The following is a 21674-nucleotide window of genomic DNA, read 5'->3' as shown; positions in this document are numbered from 1 at the left end:
GGTTAGGAGTCCATTGCACATGACATGAGTGCAATCTCTGGTCAGGGAATTAAGATCCCACAAGCCACACAGCATGGCCAAAAACATTTTTTTTAAGAGTCCTATTGATGTTTAGAAGTATCCTGTCTTTTCTTTTCTCTGGGATAGTACCCAACATCAATTTTAAGTGACCAGAATTTTTTTTTATTTATATATAATGTTAAGGTTGCATAATTCATGTTCCTATCTGTAATTTTCCAAGTTACATTCTTCCTCTGAGGTTCTGGGTTAGGGCGATGGATCCTGGTTTTACTCTGCATATAGTCAGAATAATCTGAGCCACCTATTTCTGAGATGCCAACGCCTCTTTTGTCATCAAAACCTGATGTCAGCATTTTGTTCTCTTGTTTAAGGCAACAGATCTGTACATGTTTACATACAATGATCTGGGGATTTTCTAAGCACTCACCGGCTTCCCCAGTGGTTCAGACTGTAAAGAATCAGCCTGCAATGCAGGAGACCTGGGTTTGATCTCTGGGTCAGAAAGACCCCCTAGAGAAGGTAATGGCAACCCGCTCCAGTATTCTCGCCTGGAGAATTCCATGGACAAAGGTATGTGGTTGGGCTATAGTCCATGGGGCCACAAAGAGTTGGACGTGACTGAACACCTATAACACTTTCACTTCACTTTGACTTAAGCACTGTCCATCAGAACCAGTATGAATAAAGCGAATCTTTTATCGAGGTCTTTTTGATCCAATCATCTCATATCTGGGGACCCATACATATCCCAAGGAAAGAAAAGGTCATATGCCTGAGTAGAATATATGCTTGGCTTGATTTTAAAGTGTAAGACTGCTAGTCACCCAAATCATTAGGAGGATGATTACTATATAATCTGAGATATCACACAACCATTGAAAAATGATCATTTTGAAGATGGTGCTACAACATAGGGAAATGCCAGCATTAGTCAGCTACTGCTGCCAAGCAAACAAACTTAGAATCTCAGTCATACAGGAAATCTTTATTTCTTCTGCATTTGCAGGTCAGCTGGATTTTGGCTGATCCAGGCCATATCAGTGGAACTTGGCTGATCAGTTGAGGTGACATCGCTCATTCCTCCGTCACTAGTGGGCTGCTCAAGACATCATCTTTACAGGATGGTAGCAGAGGCTCAGGAGAGCAGACCTAACGCTGAGATGGGTAAAGCCTCTGTACACGTCACAACTACTAACGTCTCACTGGCCGAATAAAGTCCTATGGACAAGTCCACATCAAGGGGGTGGAAAACACACTCCACCTCTAATGTCAGGAACCACACGTGGTGTAGATCTAGGGAGTGAGGAAGTCTTGAGACGAATCATACAAGCTACAGCAGTGCCTCACAAAAAGGTTACATGGAAAACACACACGCGCATATGACGTTGACTGTAACTTCATAGTAACTATGTAAAAATATTTTTTGCAAGTCAACAAAGAATAGAAATAAATAAGCAAAATTGAAAAAAATGTTGCCTGGATAACAAATTGATAAGAACTTTTTATTTTGCATTTCTCTAGTTCTCAGACTTACATAATAGAATTATCTTACCTTTTTTTTAATTGGAGTATAGTTGATTTACAATGTGTGTTACTTTTCTATATTAAAGTAAGTTTTAGAAGCTTCTCACAGCAGGCATATTATTTGACCAAATGAACTGTTTTGTTTTATCTATTATATTAAGGGTCTGTAGAAAAATGTAGACTTCTAAGTACATTCAAGTTAGCCATTTATTCTTAGTCCCCACCAATTCCTAATCTCAAACTCAAATCTAACAAACTTCCATCAACATGGACCTTTGCCTAAAAACGGTTTAAATTCCTTTATTCTCTTAAATTCTTCACTATGGCAGTGTTAATTATTCTCCACACTGACCTCTTTGAAGTCTCCAAAATCAGATATTCATTCTATTGACTAGAAGCATTGTTCTGGTAGATTCTGATTTTCTGAAAGGAGCAAGTCCATTCAATAAATAATTACTGAGCACCTGCCATATCCAAGGCACTCTACTAGTTACTTTGGGGGAACTAAATATGTGTAAGTGCCATCCTTACTCTCATGGGGCTCATAGGCTAATGGGAAGAGAAAAGTGCACCCATACATTTGGGGACAGGAAGAACAGACCAGAAGAAGGAAGAGTGCATGAGTCCGCAGCCCTGGAGGCATAGTGGAGTCATTTGGACAACTTTTATTAAGTGTCCAAGCCCATGCCTAGAGATGCTGACATAATTGGTCTGATGTCTGACTTGATGACTGTTTTGGTTTATTTTCAATATTTATTTATTTATATGTTTTTATTTATTTGGCTGCACCTTGTCTCACTTGTGGCGTGCAGTATCCTAAGTTGCAGCATATGAACTATTAGTTTCAGCATGTAGTAGGATCTAGTTCGCTGACCAGGGATGATCGAACCTGGGCTCCCTGCATTGGGGGCGCTTGAGTCTTATCCACTGGACCACCAAGGAAGTACCTGATATTTTTTAAAACTCCTCAGAGGGTTACAAAGAGCAGCCAAGGTTGAGAACCCCTGGATTAGGCCTTCTACTTTAAGTTTGACCAAACTCTCTGCATAGTACTGACAAAGACTCTCAAATGCAATCCTTATAGCAATTAATTCTTTTTTAAAAATAAATTATTTTATCAAAAATTATACAATGTATGCAAACAGTTTAAAGTCCAAAAAGTCAAATGGCCCTGAGGCTTATGACTAAAATTTAGCAGTCCCCTGTTCTCTTCATCCCCCAATTCTTTCTCCATTTTTGACTCTTTAAATTATTTGTAGAGAATTCATACACCTTCAATTCTCCAAATGTTAACATACTGGTATCTCTTGCTTCATCAAAAACGAATTAACTGGGACTTCCCTGGTGGTTCAGTAGTTAAGAACCTGCCTTTCAGGAAATGTGGGTTCGATCCCTGGTTTGGGAACTAAGATCCCACATTCTCTGGGGCAACTAAACCCTGCAACTACTGAGCCCGTGGGCCACAACTAGAGAGTCCATTGCACTGCAGTGAAGGATTCCGCATGACGCAACTGAGAATCGATGCAGCCAAAAATAAACCCAAAAAACGAAAACAGAAAACTAATTAATTGTGAAATTTTTTTTCCCCACCTAAAAGTACCCTGAAGCCCCCAAGGAAAGGCAAACAGAAGTAGGTAGTTGGAGCAACAGGAGGCAGAGGAAGGTTCTTCCGTTCAATCCAGGGAAAGGAGAGCTGACGACTGTCAGGTTCAGACTGGCTGCCTTGGTGACCCAAGCAGTTCAGAGAGGCAGCTAAGAGCACTTTTCTAAGCCCACCCACCTGCTCTCCTGTCTCTTGGAAAGCTGATGGGCTTTATCTGAAATGATAGCCAAAAGCATATATCTACACTTTCTCCTGGACTTATGCTTGGAGGGCACCCTACTCCACCTCCAAAATAAGCCAGTGAGGTGGGGGTGGGTTACAAACACTGGGAGACGGACTTAAAATGAAGGATGCGTTAGAAGTGTAAATTAGAGTGTTATCCTGAGAAGCCCTGAAAGTTAGTTTGGCTTGAAGACTTCAGGGACTCCCTGGAGATACATTAGCAGGGATGTCACAAAATCAGTTCTGTATTTGAGGAGCACCTCTGTGACTGGTGGCTTCCCTGGTGGCTCAGGTGATAAAAGCGTTTGCTTGCAATGCGGGAGAAACGGATTCGATCCCTGGGTCGGGAAGATCCCCTGGAGAAAGAAATGGCAACCCACTCCAGTTCTCTTGCCTGGAAAATTCCATGGATGGAGGAGTCTCGTAGGCTACAGTCCATGGGGTCGCAAAGAGTCGCACACGACTGAGCGACTTCACTTTCACTTTCACTTTTCTGTGGCTGGACAAGATGAAAGCTGGATTGGATTAGAAAACCCAGAGGCAAGGGACCCATCATAAATCCCAGGGAAGAGGTGGAGAGGAGTGGGAAAAACCAGTGACACCGCAAATAGACCCGGAGGCCCAGTGCCAGGAGGCAGTTCTGTGGCTCCATGCAATTCTGACTGACCCTTGACCTCCTCGCTTGTGGCACATGAAAGGGCGAAGCTGCCACCTGCTGGGGAGCAGGGAGACTCTGCTCTCTGTCCCTTCCTATACTGTTTGAAATAATTTTCAGAAGGTTGCCTTCTTTTCATAAAGCAGGTAGAGGTGTTTGATGGCTTTCGAGGCAAAACAGAGCTTATGAACTTCCTCTGACAGGGCATACTCTGGACTGAGCCCAAACACAATATTCCTCTCCAGGCCTGAAAACTGCTGAATACTGTCTAAAACAATGTGACCGTCCAGAACACCAGAGGCCTGGCTGAACACAACCTTTGTGGCTCCGCAGGTCTCAAATAATTCCATCGCTCTTAGCAGTGCAAGCTCATAGCGTCCTCTGTCCTCTGCTCTCCTGCACAGAATTGCTATGTCTCTGGGCAGATAGCCACACTGGAACAGGTGGTGACATCTTTCTGCCACGTGTCTCGCGATTTCTTCTGTGGTCAGGTTGGTCTCTATCTCACACACCCCAGGCAAAGCCTGGGCACGCATTGCTTCCTCATACGAAGCTTCCCTGAATGCCGCCAGTGTGTCTGGAGACACGCTGGGGTGAGGATTTTCCTTGAGCCTCTTCATTTCTTCTTTCATGAGCATCGCTATTTCCAGAGCACAGTGGATCCCGTTGGTGATTGTTTTCCGAGGAAATTGAGCAGATGGAGGCGGAAGGCCGTTGCCACCTCCATGATGGACTTGGAAAGGGTCCAGGAAAAGCCAGAGAATCCCGTGGTGTGGGTTTCCACTTCCAGCACCCCTCACCTTTGGGTGGGTGATGCTCTTGGCCTTCATGTACCAGTCACCATATTTACTGCAGAAATGCTCAGTTTCATCCATCACTATGTGCTTGACCTTTGGGAACTCCCCTCCCATGAAGGTTTTCCGGGTCACAGCTCGGCAGGTCGTTTGCTGGCTGTAAGGATGAAGGAGAGAACAGGGCTTCAGGCATACAAATAAAAGGAACACCATGCATTTATGACTCTCTGGATTGGCATTAGAGACTGATTCACCGGAAGCTGATTCACTGATTCAGCAGTGTCCTGAATACTACAAAAATGCTCTTCTTACAAGGCTCCTGACACCATTTGCTGTCGTTTAGTCGCTAAGTCAGGCTTCCCAGGTGGCGCTGGTGCTAAAGAACCTGGCTGCCAATACAGGAGATGTAGGAGATGGGGGGTTCCATCCCTGGGTCGGGAAAGATCCCCTGGAGGAGGGCATGGCAATCCCCTCCAGTATTCTCGCCTGGAGAATCCTTTGGACAGAGGAGCCTAGTGGGCTATAGTCCATAGGGTCTCATGGAGTTGGACACGACTGAAGTGACTTAGCATGCACACACAGTCGCTAAGTCACATCCAGCTCTTTCGCGACCCCACGGACTATAGACTGCTGGGCCCCTCTGTCCATGGGATTTCCAGGCAAGAATATTGGAGTGGGTTGCCGTTTCCTTTTTCAGGGGATCTTCCTGACCCAGGAGTCAAACTCGTGTTTCCTGCTTGGCAGACAGATTCTTTATACCTAGGAAGCCCACCTGACAGAACACATAATTGCAAACCCTAATCCTTGGAGTTATCAAGTTAAATCAGCATGTGAGACTTTTGAAATGAACTCAGAAGATTTTGTTATTTCTACTACAGTCCCTTTCTACTGCTTAACAATCCCTAAAGACAAATTCCTTATACCTAAGGGAAATCTCAAAATGAATTTACACTTGTTAATACTATTTCTTTACTTTCTATCTTTTTTAGAGCTGGTAAGCAGTCACCTAGAGGCATATCATAATGTTCATATGAAAAAGAAATATGGGCTCCTATAAGTTCCTCTAAAGAAAATCCTCCTTCCCCACTTATTTTTAGTACAATGCCAGAAGCCTCTCTAGATTTTGGTTAGGAAAGCATCAAGAGGTTGCTGAGTTCCATGACATGTCAGGATGTCAGGTAGGGTACCAAGTCTACAGGGCTATGCCTCTGTGGAGCTACCATCCTACTTACTTAGCTCAATTTTCATTTATAGTATATTTTAGCATATAAATAGATATACATGCATATATGTACTTAAAAATTTTTAGTTGTTTATTGCCTCCTCTAATTTAGATTCAAGTCATATCACCCATCCCTACAGATTTCCTGATTTTGCACGTGCAGTCCCTGGGGCTTTAATCCCTTTGTCCAGAATCACAAACCCCTGAGTCACAACTATTCAAGTTCTTTCCTTCCAGTTTGGACAGTGTAGACTTCTTGAAGAAAAGCGCTGAGTCTTAGCCATCTCTGTATCCCCCTCACATTGTGCTCATCGATATTTGTTGGATTTAACTTGGCTTTTGACTGGGGTTCTCTTAAAACTTACCTATAAAGCATAAGAAAGAACATAGCTTCAGCACAGTTTACAAGATCCTTCATTATCTGCCATCTGCCTCCTTTCCAACTTCATCATTTGTCACACACCCACAGCTCCTCACTGCTCCAGGCAGACCTACCATTCTGATTCATCTCCATGCCTTTCTACTTGCTGTGTCCCTTGCCCAAAAAGCCCCCAATTATTGCACTTCTCCTACTGACTTCTTAAAAAAGAAGTCAGGATGTCCTTCATTGGAGAGTATTTGCTGACCAAACTACAGCTTAAGCTAAGTTTAAGCACATCTTTACTATTACACTAATTATACATTACCATTGATTATTTTTCTCTTTGTCTCTCTTACTGGGCTTTATGGCAAGGTCTTCAATGTATTTTCCTCCTCTAAACACTAAATGTACACTGCACCTAGCATACAAATGGTGCTCACAAAAGATTAGCTTGATAAATAAGTCAAGCAAACCAAAAACTAAAAGCCCTCATTCGCTGGATTGAATAACATCCAATTTCTTTTACTAAATTGAAAGCTAAAAATTTAAATCAGAAGCAAATGTGCATGGTTTCTAAAATGATTGAATCAGAACAAGTCAAACACATAAAAATATTTTATAAATGAAATCAAACGGTATTTAAAATCAAGTTCGTGTTAGGTAGAATGTCTAATTGACTGAAATATCCTATGAAAGCATATAAACACCCTATTAAAACATTAAATATCAAGCAGAAAGCATATGTGAAGCAAGATGGATTCGTTTCAGCCTTTCTTAAGTTTGAGGCCATAGACTGTGGGGAAAAATGTTTCTAGTTCTATAAATTGAAAGTTATGCCTATGTGGCTAATTGATAATGAGATGTTTAAGCATGAACACTACAAAGTGGTCTTTTCTAGCTCAGCTGCTTGATCACTTGCAAATGTATACATAGTTTGGGCTCTTGCCTGTATGCATCAAAGGCATTGCACAATCTTACACTAAAGACACATTACTGGTGCAATGCTGTTGAAAGACTGACTAACTGCATTTATCGTGTTTAGTTAGTGAAGTTCTTACGTCACAAAATCCTTTAAGGCATCACTTTCGCAAACATAGAGGATCTCCTTGGACTTGCAGTGGAACAAGTCCTTAATTTTCTCCATGATCTTTATGGCCAGTGCTGTCTTTCTGGTTCCTGGAAAGCAGTGGACGAACAGTTCTCGTGTCTCCTGAAGGCTCTGTGAAAGTAACTCACACTGCTCCGCTACGAGCAAATTGGAAAATTCACAGCCCAGTTGGTCGCTCAGAAGGGATCGAGAGCACAGCGAGACCGTGATAAGTGCCTGCAACAGTTTTTCCATTTCATCCTCGTCAGCAAGCCTGTAGGGTTGGGGATAGCGCAAGGTGATTTCGCTGGGTTTGCGCTGTGCGCCAGGCAGGTGCACCAGCCTCGGAATGACACACACTTTCCCCGTGTAACCACCAACAGTTCCCAGTTTCTGCTTTAACTGACGAGCAGTGTTCTGGGCATACACCAGCCCCCCAGTCCACGTGGAGTCTGTTAAGATTGTATAGAGTACCGGGGGGCTATTCACCGCTATTAGGAGAGCATCACACAGGACATACTGCTCCTTCCTTAAGCCGACATCACTCGCCCAGCTTCTGGAAACTATCACAAACCCCTGAGAACAAGGATATATCTGTGTCTTCATTAATTCCTCCAGTCCTTTATGATCTGAGAAGAGCTTCTTACAGAGGGATTCTGGTTTAAATTGAATCTTTTCCGGTGTCACTGAAAATTCAAGGAATAGAGGTTACTAAGATTTCTAAGACATTTAAATATTCCTGCGACCTCATAATGAAGTAAGCCTAGCCATAGAACTGTGGCTAGGACAAGTTTCCTTATCTCCAAATAAAGCACCTCCTCTTCATAGGCCAGGGCTGTGAAGTCCCTGTTTCTGACAGTTCTCATGCAGGGAAGGGCAATCAGGAAGGGGTCTTCACAGAGCAGCCTTCTAGCACTCTGTCCTCAACCCTAAACGACCCAGTAACTCTAGGAAGGTACTTCTTGTTAAGGGTGTGTGTGAGAGAGAGAGAGGGAGAAAGAAAACTGATGCTTTGGGGAAACTAAGAACTTTCCTTTTGGAACAATGATTCTTAACCTGTGGCAAGTTTGCCCCCAATATGGCATTTGGCAATGGCACCCCACTCCAGTACTCTTGCCTGGAAAATCCCATGGACGCAGCAGCCTGGTAGGCTGCAGTCCATGGGGTCGCTAAGAGTCGGGCACAACTGAGCGTCTTCACTTTCACTTTTCACTTTCATGCATTGGAGAAGGAAATGGCAACCCACTCCAGTGTTCTTGCCTGGAGAATCCCAGGGACGGGGGAGGCTGGTGGGCTGCCGTCTATGGGGTTGCACAGAGCTGGACACGACTGAAGCGACTTAGCAGCAGCAGCAGCAGGGTATTTGGGACTGTCAAAATGGTTTGACTTTTATTAGCTGGAGAGGTGCTACTGCCATCTAGTGGCTAGAGGCCAGGAATGCTGCTAAACTTCCTACCATTCTCAGGGCTGCTGCTGCTGCTGTTACTGCTGCTAAGTCGCTTCAGTCGTGTCCGACTCTGTGCAACCCCATAGACGGCAGCCCACCAGGCTCCCCCGTCCCTGGGATTCTCCAGGCAAGAACACTGGAGTGGGTTGCCATTTCCTTCTCCAATGCATGAAAGTGAAAAGTGAAAGTGAAGTCGCTCAGTCGTGTCCGACTCCCAGCGACCCCATGGACTGCAGCCTACCAGGCTGCTGTGTCCATGGGATTTTCCAGGCAAGAATACTGGAGTGGGTTGCCATTGCCTTCCCCAGTTCTCAGGGCAGCCTCCCTCAAACCAGATGTAAAATAGAGAGTCAGTGGGAATTTTCTGAGGGACGCAGAGAGCTCAAACCCAGTGCTTTGGTGGCAACCTAGAGGGGTGGGATGGGGTGGAGGTGGGAGGGAGGTTCAAGAGGGAGGGGACATGTGTATACCTATGGCTGATTCATGTTCATGTATGGCAGAAACTAACACAATATTGTAAAGCAATTATCCTCCGATTAAAAATAAAATATTAATAAAAAAAGAATTATCTAATCCAAATGTCAAAAGGGTCGAGATTGAGAAACTCTGCCTTAGACTCTGCCTGGACTCTCGCCTGGAAGCGTCCAGGTGACCCCATGGCTCACTTCCTTTTGCCTTGGAAAGCCAGGGGGGCAGTTCTCTCAAATTTATTCTCTCATATTTGGAGGGAAAAAAAGAGCTATCTGTGACTGGAAGCCCAAAGGTACACAGACGTATAGGGTGGATTTAATGACTGAAAACAAGAGTTCACTATGTGTATTAGTTCAGGACCATTGTGTCTGCTGAGCCTACATCTGACCTTCTCCAAGGAGGAAGTCTGGAATGAATTGCTACCAACCACCCCCCACCGGCGACTTAATTTTAGGAAATAAATTGTCCCCTCAGCTGAAATCAGGAAGGAATACCTGGAAACAGGTGCTGTTGGAGAGCCTCCTTAAATTCTAGGACTTTGATGGGATATGACAGGCTTCTTAGGGGAGACGAAGCTGATGAAATCAGGTGAAGGCTGTGGTCAGCCTCCAAATTGGAAGGAACTAAAAAGAAAAAAGCCCACAAAGCATCATTTTAGGTGATAAAGAACTTTTCTATTGCTCTTCCTACAGTTGACGCATGACATGTGTCGTGCCTGGGCTGCCCTCACTCTTCCTACGCTGTCAACAGTTCATGCGTGTTAGGAAGGAGGTCTGGGATTCCTGCAGGGCCATGCATCTTCTAAGTCACCTGTGACTCATCTCAGGCAAGTCATTTCTCCTCTCTATCCTGTAAGGGTGAGCAGGTGGTCCCTGCGGTTCTTTCCAATTCTAATATTCTGGTTCCAGGTCACCTCTAAAGAGAAAAGGTTTCTAGTAGTGGTGGTGATGGGATGGCAGAAAAAGTAACCACAGGATTTCCTTGGTAGTCCAGTGGTTAGGACTCTGCCTCCAATGCTGGGGATATGGGTTCAGTCCCTGGCCAGGGAACTAAGGTCCAGCAAGCCTAAAAAATTTTTTTAAAATAAGCACAGTAATTTTTTTTATGTTGTGATAGTTGTTAAAGGTCCCCCCCCCCCCACCCCTGCCAAGTTTAGAAGAATAAGAAGTGGTAGAATCTCTAGTTTGGTGTGTGTGTCTGTGAAGTAAACTCTAATTTAAGATAAGAAAAAGCATAGTCCAATAACATCACTCAAGTCTTGATCCAAGCTTCTTTTTACAAAATCTGGAACTAAATGACCCTGGAGGCAAATCGATAAACTTCATTCAGCCTATAAGTCTTTTATGGGCTGATCTGAAATCACCAGGACTGATGCTTAGCAAAACTGAAAAGAAGTGAAAACACAAAGTCCTCCTCCCACACCCCCTTCCCCAGCACCTCCTTTTGCATAAGTTTTTAGTTTTTCTCCACTTGGTGGTGCCCCCAGCCCTGAGAATGGTTCAAGGTATGGGCTCCTAATTTTACTGAAGCAATTCAAATTTGTCAACAAGTTTCCCTTGAAAGAATTAGTGGAGAGCTATTCTTAAACAGCGTTTCTCTAAAATATCACCTTTAGAAAGACTATAAATGAAAGTTGTAGAGTAGGAATGTCAGCCTGCAAATTTGTTTCAGCAGACCTTTACAGCGTATAAAAATGAGACCTAAAAGGATACATCAAATGGTAAACTGCTTGTGATTATGAATGACTTTGGTTTTCGCTTCTTGTATTTTTTGGTTTCCTATTACCCACATGTTAACTTTTAAGAAAAGAATGTTATTTTAAAAAGCTTAAAGGAAAAATAAAAAAGGAACTTTCACAAATTCATGGCTGATGGCATACAGGCTTTTCTTGACTTCACACAGTTCATATTCTGAGTCTTTGTAACTAAAAATATAGAAAATCACTCTTAAATAGGAGAAGATTTGTAAGCAAAAGCAGATTTCTGTTCTTTTTTCCTTGTTGTTTAGTCACTAAGTTATTTCCAACTCTTCTGCTACCCCATGGCATGGATGGTAGCCCGCCAAGCTCCTCTGTCCATGGGATTCCCAGGCAAGAATACTGGAGTGGGTTGCCATTTCCTTCTCCAGGGGATCTTCCCAATCCAGGGATCAAACCTGCGTCTCCTGAATTGGCAGGTGGATTCTTTACGGCTGATCCACCAGGGAAGCCCCATTCTTTACCTGGACAAATAACCAAATGAAGACAGAAGTTTCTGCCTCCTGATTGAACAATGGTTTCTCTTCTGCTTTACCTGATTGAATATCCAGCATCATGGTTACCCACTGCTCAGCCGACAGCCTCGTGACAGAATTGTCCCTGATGATCCAGGAATCCGGGGCTTCTGTGAATACTACACAGCAGAAGGGCTCCACGTGGACCACACAGACATGACCGTACAGGACATCTCTTTGGTATACATTTAAGATTTTGGTAGTGAAGTTCACCTTCGGCTTCTCACAGCAGAAGTGGAATGTAGGCAATTTTTCTATGCAGTTTTCTATTTCTCTTTTTAGTAAGTCAGGGTTCACTTTTTCTCCCTGACATCCAAACACTTCTTTGCTCTTATCATCCACCCCGATAATTAGGTATCCCCCGTGGGTGTTGGCAAATGCAGAGACATAATGAGGCAGCATTTCTTTAGTCCGAGGAATGATCTTTTTGGTGGTGAACCTTTTAAACTCGACGTGTGTGGACTCAGTGAAGTTGAGTTTCTCCTTATACATGAGCTTATCCTTTTTAACAAATTCTGAGGCACTCATCCTCATGTCTTCCTCTTCCTGCATGTATCTATCCAGAGCTTTCTGAGAATGTAGCTCCTGCATCGTTGATCTTCCTCTCTGGGTTCTAGACTGTTTCTCTCGGAGGAGCTCCAGGGCGCTGTGGGCACTCAAGTTGATGGTGGAAGTCACAGCTCTCTGATATAAATTGGAGCGCAAGCTGCAGATCCTTAGGCTGAAAATATCTGGGCACCATGACTTCACAAAAATCATAAGATTGTGTCCCTGCTGCATGTAGTCAAGGTATTTCTGTGAACCTGAAGGGAAGAGTTTCTGAAAAGAAGTTTCCAGATCATGTCCCAGTCCGTGGCATCGGTAACTGTAAGTTTTATCCTCAATCTCTGCTTTGATCACACCCCCTCCAGAATTTAACAGTGCACACGTTGCTTGGATGATTCTAGAATTCTCAGTTCTTTTCAAATAGCTATTGGTCATCCTCTTCCTGTTTTCCTCTCCAAAAGTGACTCTGCCCACGTCTACGGTTATCTCAGGATAAAGCATTTCCGTCTCCATCTTGAGGCTGTCCATCTCAGCAGCCCTTCTGCACCACAAACAATAACAGAAACAGGTTCCAATAAATAATTCGGATAGAAATGTTGTTTCAATATTAACATGAATTCCGTAAATTATAAACTTTTCTTCAAAGCTGTAAATTATTGGACATAGATTTTAGTGTTGGAAATCATCTTTGATATCACTGTTTTTTAATTGGGGTATAATTGCTTTACAGTGTTGTGTTAGTTTCTGTTTTACAACCACATGAATCGGCTACATATATACATATATTCCCTCCCCTCTTGAGCCTCCTTCCCATCCCCCTATCCCACCCTTCTAGGTCAGATTTCACTGTTTTCTCCCAACTTTGTCAAGACCTTAGGCTTCCCAGCATGATTGGGCATAAACTAAACGCTTAATATTCAACCATAAAGGAAAAAAATGTATTGTTGAAAATTTTAGCTATTTTTCATTTAAAATCAGGAAGCATCAACAGTGAGCCCAGATATAAAGGGCATGGATTGTTACAGGAGCTAAACAAATTTTACAGAAGTGGTTGCCATCAGAAAACGCTCCTATTTACAATTCAAAGGGGAAAGAAGACAATGGAGAACCAAGAGAATATAGCTTTGGAGTATATGTGATGTACAAGATCTAGTTATAAAAACAAACATAAAACTTGGTATTCTCGATGTGCTATTTTATACATTTAAAAACACTTTATTCTACTCCCGAAAGAATGCCAACTGACACCAAATGCAGAAATCTTTCAAGCTCTTCAGACATTCTTCTAAAAGTACATTTCTTGTACAGTGTGATGTAGGAACAATTTTCCTTGCTTCCTAGTAGTTCTGCCTGTGGGAACCTCTAAGACCTGGGAATGGACATGAGCCTTTGAGACATAGTTACTAAATTGCGGTCAACCTCCTTTTGTTTCCCAGATCAGAAAACAGCCACCTAAATTAAAGTTAGCACCCCAGAAGCAGATGTTACAGAAATATCCCCTCCTTTGTTTTTGTTAATTGCAAAATAAAATATTTACTAACCCAAACCAAAATTCTTCCTCTAGAAGAAGAGAGCCCAGTTGGTTTTTGTTTTTTTGTTTTTTTTCCCTCTGTGTGATCTCTGCTAAGCAGAGGCCATGTGGGTGTTGTTTATATCCACCAAGAGGGTAAGAAAGCAGGCATCCAGCAAGGTGGGTCCCCTCCCCTGCCATTAGTTTACTCTTGGTTGCTTTCTCACTTCCTCCAAGCAAACCAGAATCAACCCGATGAGTTGTTTTTTTCATAGGTGACCATTTATACACAAATGTAAATGTCTGGCTCTTAGAGAAATTTCTGGTAAGATTCTATTCATATCATAGAATCACAGAAGTGTTGGAAGGGACTTTAAAGACCATTTTAACCATCAATCTGGTTCTTAAATACTCTCTATAATATTCACAACTCCCAACAAATTTCTTTCCAGTAACTGCTTGAACACCTCCAATAACACAACTCATTGTCTCTCAAATTAGTCCCCTTCTATTTTCTGACAGCTCTGTTATATATACTTGCTTATTTTTAGCTATAATCTGTCTTCCTATAACTTCTGCATGCTGGGACTAAAACAAATCTACTTGCTTTTAAACTAGAAGAACTATACTCTCACGGATGTTACTTGAATGCTGATAACAACCGTGATAGATACAAAGTGGTCTGAGAGTCTAGCTCCAGATGAACATCTATCTGCTCCACATGTCCCCAGATTTCTCTCTCATCTTCCTTTACCAGATTCTCCTGAGCTATAATTTTATTAAGTTCTTTATGCCCTCAGACATAAGCTGAGATGAGATGGATGAGATTAAAAAAATTTTTTGTTTTTTTACCTGATGCCCTTGCTTTTCCTCTTGCTGTTTCAGTTCCACATCGGGGTTTGGTCTGAATGTTTGCCTTCTCTCACAGCCCCTGTTGCCTTCTGATATCAGCCTGGGAGGAGCAGGAACTCTGCCAGACTCCCCAAGACTTCGCAACATTGACCCACTGAGAAAGGCTGATAAAGAGTCAAGAAAAGTCCATGACAGGGCAGATTGGCAGGCCACAGTCTGACCTCTGGGAGTAAATGAAGGAGTAATGGGAAAATTCAGGGGTTTTCAAGTGCAGGGCCAAAGCTAAAACATCCCACCTCCGAGAGGCTGAATGTCTTTTTTCATACATCGTACAAGCAGCTTCTGTCATAGTTAATTTCATTTCAAAGCTCTATATTTATTTTAAATTAAGCTGCCCTGTACATATCCATTATGAACAATATTAGCCTATTTTATCACCTTCCAAATTGCTTATTCTGTTCTTCTTACTTTTATTCTATTTTTCCTATTCTTCCTCTTTGTTAAACACAAGACCCTTTCTAGAAAAATGCTCATTGATGAAGGTTTGGCTATCCTGGGTGAGAGGATTACAGATGACTTCTCATCAAATTTCTTTTCCTTTCCTTTTTTTTTTTTTTTTTGACTTTTCTGTATTTTCTAAATGGTCTACAATAAATGTCAATCATTTTTATAATTTACAAAACAATTAAATGAAAAAATAAACAGATAAGAGACAGTTATCTCATTTGGGGATGCTGGTTAAACTGAATCAAGTTTCTTATAGAGGGCTGACTGACGGCCACCAATTATTGATGGTGATGATGGGGATGGACCTATAAATGTTAACTTACAAGGGCTTCCCTGACAGCTCAGTGGGTAAAGAATCCGCCTGCAATGCAGGAGACCCTGGTTCGATTCCTGGGTCGGGAAGATCTGCTGGAGGAGGGATAGGCTACCCACCCCAGTATTCTTGGGCTTCCCTTGTGGGTCAGCTGGGAAAGAATCTGCCCGAAATGTGGGAGACCTGGGTTTGATCCTGGGTTGGGAAGATCTCCTGGTGAAGGGAAAGGCTACCCATTCCAGTATTCTGGCCTGGAGAAGTCCATGGACTAGTCCATGGGATCGCAAAGAGTCAGACAGGACTGAGCAACTTTCACTTTCACTTACAAGGAAAAAGGATCTTTACAAATGTGATTAAGTACTGATGTTGAGATGAGGAGATTATCCATGTGGGCCTTAAATCCAAACCAGAAGCGTTCTCATAAGAGCAGCAGCAGAAAGAGATTTGATATGTACAAAAGAGAAGGCAAAAGACTGCAGAGGCAGAGACTGGAGTGACGTGGCCACGTGTGAGGGGGTGTCAGCAAGTATGGGAAACAGCCAAATAGACTGCCCCCTAGAGCTTCTGAGGAAGAGGAGCACAGCCCCTGCTGATACCCTGATTTCTGCCCACTTTTGTCAAACTCCTGGTAGTGAGAGAATAAACTTTTGTTGTTTTAAACAACCAAAATGGTGGTAATTTGTTACAGCAGCCACAGAAAACTAACATAGTTCTTTCCCCCTAAGTCAAACCATCAAGCATCTACCATCTCCTTCAACTTGTTTTTGATGAAATGACATTATCATATAGGTTTCTGAATACCCCTCGTATTTCTTTTCATTAACTAAGGTTAATGTTCCTATGAAGTTCTGCTTTGCTGGCAGACCCTTTGTACCTGGTGTCCTGAAAAGAGTTTCCAGGACAGGAGGCAGAATGGATACTACGATGAAGAATCAGCTCAGTTCAGTTCAGTTCAGTAACTCAGTCATGTCCGACTCTTTGCGACCCCATGAACAGCAGCACGCCAGGCCTCCCTGTCCATCACCAACAAACGAATAAAGTGCAAAGGTCGGCTCTCAGCTTCAATTTTAACCCTTTTCACTCATGTCATTTTCAAATCCAGTCTCACTTATTTTATTTTTAAATTTCTTGGCCACACTGAGTGCTGATTGTAATTCCCTAACCAGGGAACCACTGGACCACCAGGGAAGTCCTCAGTCTCATTTTTTTTTTTTCTTTAGGCCTCACTGTGCAGCACGTCGGATCTTAGTTCCCTGACCAGGAATCAAACCAGTGCCCCCTTCATTTGAAGTGCAGCTCGTTAATCACTGGACTTCCAGCGAAATCCCCAAAGTCTCACTTTTAGTTCTACCATCTACCTTAATTCTCAGCTTCACTGAAATCCTTCTGATATTACTTATTTTTAGAAAGATAGAAAAGACTGTCATTTACTGGACATGTGCCTTTGGGCACAAGGGACCAAGCTGGGAGTGTGGCACACCACATGGGAACTGAGATTACTTGGCCAGGATTCCCTGGTGGCTCAGATGGTAAAAAGTTTGCCTGCGATGGGGGAGACCCGAGTTCCATCCCTGAGTCAGGAAGATCTCCTGGAGAAGGAAGGAAATGACAACCCACTCCAGTATTCTCGCCTGGAAAAGCCCAGGGGCAGAGGAGCCTGGGAGGCTACAGTCCATGGAGTCAGACACGACTGAGCGACTTCACTTTCACTTTTCAAGTGGAAGAGCCGGCATGTGGTCAGGTCTGTTTAATACAAATGCTCCTACTCCTTCCACTGCCTCTCAAATTTAGGATTCTGGATTGCTTTGGAGTCTTCAGAATCAGAAATTTACCTAAGTACTACCTTTTTTCTTCCCAGTCAACAGGAAAGACATTTTATGGGGCAGGAGAACTAGGAATTGGATTGTTTTCTCATTCTTTTTTTTTTTTTTTTTTGCTGTGCTGGGTCTTCATTGCTGCACGCAGGCTTTCTCTAGCTGTGGTGTGAGGACTTCTTGCCTTGCGAAGCACAGGCTCTAGAATTCAGGCTCATTATTTGCGGTGCAGTGGCTTCGTTGCCCCATGGCATGTGGAATCTTCCTGGACCAGAGATCAAACTCACGTCCCATGCTTTGGAAGGCAGATTCTTAACCACTGGACCACAGGGAAGTTCTTCTTATTCTTTAATGAACTATTGGGAACCAAATCAGAATAAAGGATAATGTGAAAGATGAGCAAAGAGAGTTTTTCTTCTTCAAAGTTCTTAGTCAAGTCCCCTGGCTATTAATAGTAGGTTATCAGAACAGGGAGGAGTTCTCATTTTGGCTCTGATACCTAGAAGCAAATGTCCGTGATATGAAGCAACTTGAAATCAGTAGCTTGGACAGTGATTCTCTCTAGGTCTTGGGAAAGTAATCTGGCCATGCTGTTGACAGTTAGCTGAGAACTAGAGCCCCCAATTTATTTAAGATGTGTTTATTCACTATGCATTTCAGTTTATCCAGAGATAATTACAGCACAGCCTTCAAGCCCAAAAGCACAAACAGCTGAACATCAGCCTTCGTCTCACTCTAAATTCATTTGTCAGTATGACTTGACTAGCATAGCAGACTTGATAACATAGTGTCTGACAGCAACCGTGCTGTTTTTACCACACCACCATCTGACTCTGAGTAAGTTTCATTCATTCTCTCATTCAATCAACCACTTTTTTTGTGTGTTTGAGCCCCAAGGGCATTGCAATTCTAGCACTTTTTAGCTCTGAAACTATGGTTAAGATAATCCAAGCCTCAGGTTCCTTCTGTATAAATTGGAGGTAATAATAGTGCCTTCTTCATATAGTTCTTGTAAGAATGAAGTGAGATGATGTATATAAAGAGTTTAGCATGGTGCCTGGCATAGGATGTCAGCTTTTCATTTAGTAATCAATTATCAAGCACTTACTGTGTTCCAAACATAGTACTGTGCTCTGGGGCTACTGGTCATTTGCACCATTTAGTGGCTGCCTTCTTTGGGCCAGATCTGCAACTTTGATGATCTCAAATTGTCCTCGTAGTAACTTGTAAGACATGCATTATTTTCACCATTTTATAAATGAAGAAACTGAGTTAAGAAAAGTAAAGCTCAAGGCCACACACATAGTAGGTAGCAGAGCTGAGATCTGAACACTTGGAGTCCAACTGATTTCAAAACTCACTATCATTTTGCCCTGCAGCCTTTACTGTTAGCAAGAATAAGACACATGTCCTATTCACAATCTAGAGGGGGGAAAACATGTATTAAAGAACTCATGGCAATACAACATATGTGGTAATACCAGGTGAGAACTTTACATACTATGCATTGTTCTCAATTCTCATAACAGCTCCATGAGGTAGGTACTGTCATTATTCCCACTTTTACAGATAGAGAAACTGAGGAACAGAGAGTTTATGATGCTTGCAAATACTATAACCCATGTGAATGACCATAACACTCTCGTGCCATTCTGGCAAGCTAGACTCATATGAACAGTGTGCTTGGGGTGTTCTAACAAGTGAAAATGACTAAGCTTGTGAGAACAAGAGAAGATTTCATAAATGAGATGGTATATGAGCTTAATCCTGCAAGTAAGAACGCACCAGGTTGAGAAAGGGTGATGGGGAAGGAAGGGGAAAACCAGGAAAAGGAAACAGCACTTGCAAAGGCCCATTCTCTTCACTGTCTAAACTCTCTTATTTTTAGAGTACAATGAAAGTGATGAAAGTAAAGTCGTTCAGTCATGTCCAACTTCTTGTGACCCCATGGACTATGCAGTCCATGGAATTCTCTAGGCCAGAATACTGGAGTGGGTAGCCTTTCCCTTCTCCGGGGGATCTTCCCAACTCAGGGATTGAACCCAGGTCTCCCGCATTGCAGGAGGATTCTTTATCAGATGAGCCACAAGGGAAGCCCAAGAATACTGGATTGGGAAGTCTGTCCCTTCTCCAGTGCATCTTCCTGAGTCAGGAATCTAACCGGGGTCTCCTGCATTGCAGGTGGATTCTTTACCAACTGAGGTATCAGGGAAGCCCCTAAAGTACAATGAGGATCCTTAATAGGTCTCTAAAGAAGGCATTCCATTTTTCTCCACACTTTCCTTCTATTTCTTCATGTCTTTCTCCCCATCCCTATCCTCCTGCCACCCTTCACATGCCACCTGTCCATTTCTTGCTAGCTGTCACCTGGACACTTGCCATCACTTGAAATAGCTTCCCGTTCTTTCACTCTGCCTTCCTTCCATCTATTTAAAAACATAGTTGCCTAATGGGTTTTCATATCTAATCACCTATCTCCTCAGACTCTGAAATCTTCACACTGCCCACTTTGTCCAGAATAGTCTCAACTACACAGGCAGTAAGCCGCCATCTTGGCCTGTCTTTCAATTCGTGCCACCCCCTTTCATCACAGCTAACACTGGTCCTCAACTTTGGTGTGAATCAGAATCTCCCCTGGCACGCGTGTGTGTGTGTGCTCAGTTGCTTCAGTCGTGTCCAGCTCTTTGTGACTCTATAGACTGTAGCCCACCAGGCTCCTCTGTCCATGGGATTCCCCAGGCAAGAATACTGGAGTGGGTTGCCATGCCCTCCTCCAGAGCATCTTCCCTGACCCGGGGATCCTGGGGATCGAACTCGCATCTTTCTGCGTCTCCTGCGTTGCAGGAGGATTCTTAACCCACTGAGCCACCTGGGGAGCCTGCTCCCTTAACATACTTCTTAAAAATATACACGCCTGGGGGCTCCACCTCCAGATTCAACCTTATTGATTCCGGAAAACTGAGTTGTGCAGTTTTGTCCCTTTTTTTTTTTTTTTTTGATGTTTTAGGACGTCTATGTTAACTTTCCTCCTGGTGTTTCTAACTCACTGACTTTTGAGAAACACTACACCATTTCAACCTTACCTAAATTTGGAAGGAAATGGCAACCCACTCCAGTATTCGTGCCTGGAAAATCCTATGGACCGAGAAGCCTGGTGGGCTACAAGTCCATGGAGTTGCAAAGAGTCGGACACGACTGAGCGACTCTCACTCACTCACCTACGCTTTCTTATTTAATTCGAGAGTTAAATTATCTGCTCCCAGAATCTCCTAATTCTCAAATCCCACGCATCTTGCAAGACCCAGATCAAAGGCCACCTCTTCCACGACGTTTTTCCTGCACTCCTTTGCAGTTCTTTGATATTTAATGCCCTCTCTTTATTGTTTAGGAAGCGCCCAAACCTCTGACCAGCCAATGAGTTTCCCCTGGGTGGGGAAGAAGGGGCACGTTCATCAAAGTTCACCCCAACCTCTCTAGCTCTCAGGTGGGAGTTTGGCACAAGTGCCGTATTGTTGGATCACCGTCTGAACCGATAGTTCTTTCTGTCAACTACAAATTGGCACTTAGCAAGAGCACTGCCAACGACTGAAAAACATAGGTGTTTGCCATCTGCCTCTACGGAGAGTGAACCCCATGCTATAGCTGTTGACCTTCAACAACCGGAGGGAGTTCAGGGTGAAGTGAGGCACTTTGTGCTCCAGGGAATCTGGTGGGACAGGTCTTTAGATAGTTGGATGTTTTTAGGAACAGATTTTATGGTCTCAAACCTTCCATCTCCTCATACCTAAAGTGAAAGTGAAAGTGAAGTAGCTCAGTCGTGTCTGACTCTTGTGACCCTGTGGACTGTAGCCTACTAGGCTCCTCCCTCCATGGGATTCTCCAGGCAAGAATACTGGAGTGGGTTGCTATTTCCTTCTCATACCTAAAGAAGCACTAAATCCCTTCCGGGTGACATCAGATCCTCATGACTAACAAAAAGCCTTTTGTAAAATGAGTGCTTCATGGTATTGAACTCCCCCTTCACCAAAACCTTACATATTGTCTTTCACCCACTCCCGCGCTGGAACAGTCTCTCAGAGCTATTCCCAGGCTGCAGTCCGCATTTTGCCCCCAATAAAACTTAACTCACAACTCTCATGTTGTACATCTTTTTTAGCCGACAGTCCCAAAAGTCTAGGGCACACACACTCTACAACCCTGCCTCAGATGCCTTTCCCTAGTGAAACAAGGCACTCCAGATAACAGCCTCTCCAACGTCGGAGATTAAGGAATTGAAAGACCGGCAGAAACCACTCCGCGTCTAACTTTTAACTCAGGCTTCAGAACCCGCCCAGCCATAGAGCGACTGCAAATGCGCTTGCGCCCTCTGGCCGGCTCCGTCCCCAAAGTTCGCCTCGCGCTCCGATTGGCTGCTCTCCGCACCAGCCTGGGCGCCACGTGATCCACTGGCCACC

General features: G+C 43.4%; 1 protein-coding gene across 1 annotated transcript; it reads right to left on the bottom strand.

Moving 5' to 3' along the window:
* Positions 1-1501: 1501 nt before the first annotated feature.
* Positions 1502-15005, bottom strand: SLFN14 (schlafen family member 14). The gene is made up of 5 exons (XM_019980330.2): positions 14587-15005; positions 11699-12765; positions 9902-10030; positions 7461-8175; positions 1502-4976 (listed from the first exon to the last, which is right to left on the bottom strand). Exons 2-5 carry the CDS (start codon positions 12750-12752, stop codon positions 4142-4144), a joined length of 2733 nt encoding a protein of 910 aa, XP_019835889.2. The 5' UTR covers positions 12753-12765; positions 14587-15005; the 3' UTR covers positions 1502-4141.
* Between the last annotated feature and the right edge of the window lie 6669 nt (positions 15006-21674).

Source organism: Bos indicus, chromosome 19 (assembly GCF_029378745.1).
Source record: "Bos indicus isolate NIAB-ARS_2022 breed Sahiwal x Tharparkar chromosome 19, NIAB-ARS_B.indTharparkar_mat_pri_1.0, whole genome shotgun sequence".
Classification (NCBI taxonomy): Eukaryota; Metazoa; Chordata; class Mammalia; order Artiodactyla; family Bovidae; genus Bos; species Bos indicus.
This window is presented reverse-complemented; position numbering and strand designations above follow the sequence as displayed.

Excerpts from the sequence above, each read along its gene's own strand:
- SLFN14 (XM_019980330.2), bottom strand. The coding sequence starts at position 12,752 with ATGGACAGCCTCAAGATGGAGACGGAAATGCTTTATCCTGAGATAACC. Across the intron at positions 10,031-11,698 it reads GATGCTGGATATTCAATCAG|TTCCTTCCAATTTGGAGGCT; the intron begins GTAAAGCAGAAG and ends TTTTCTTTTTAG. Across the intron at positions 4,977-7,460 it reads GCCTTAAAGGATTTTGTGAC|CCAGCAAACGACCTGCCGAG; the intron begins GTAAGAACTTCA and ends TCATCCTTACAG.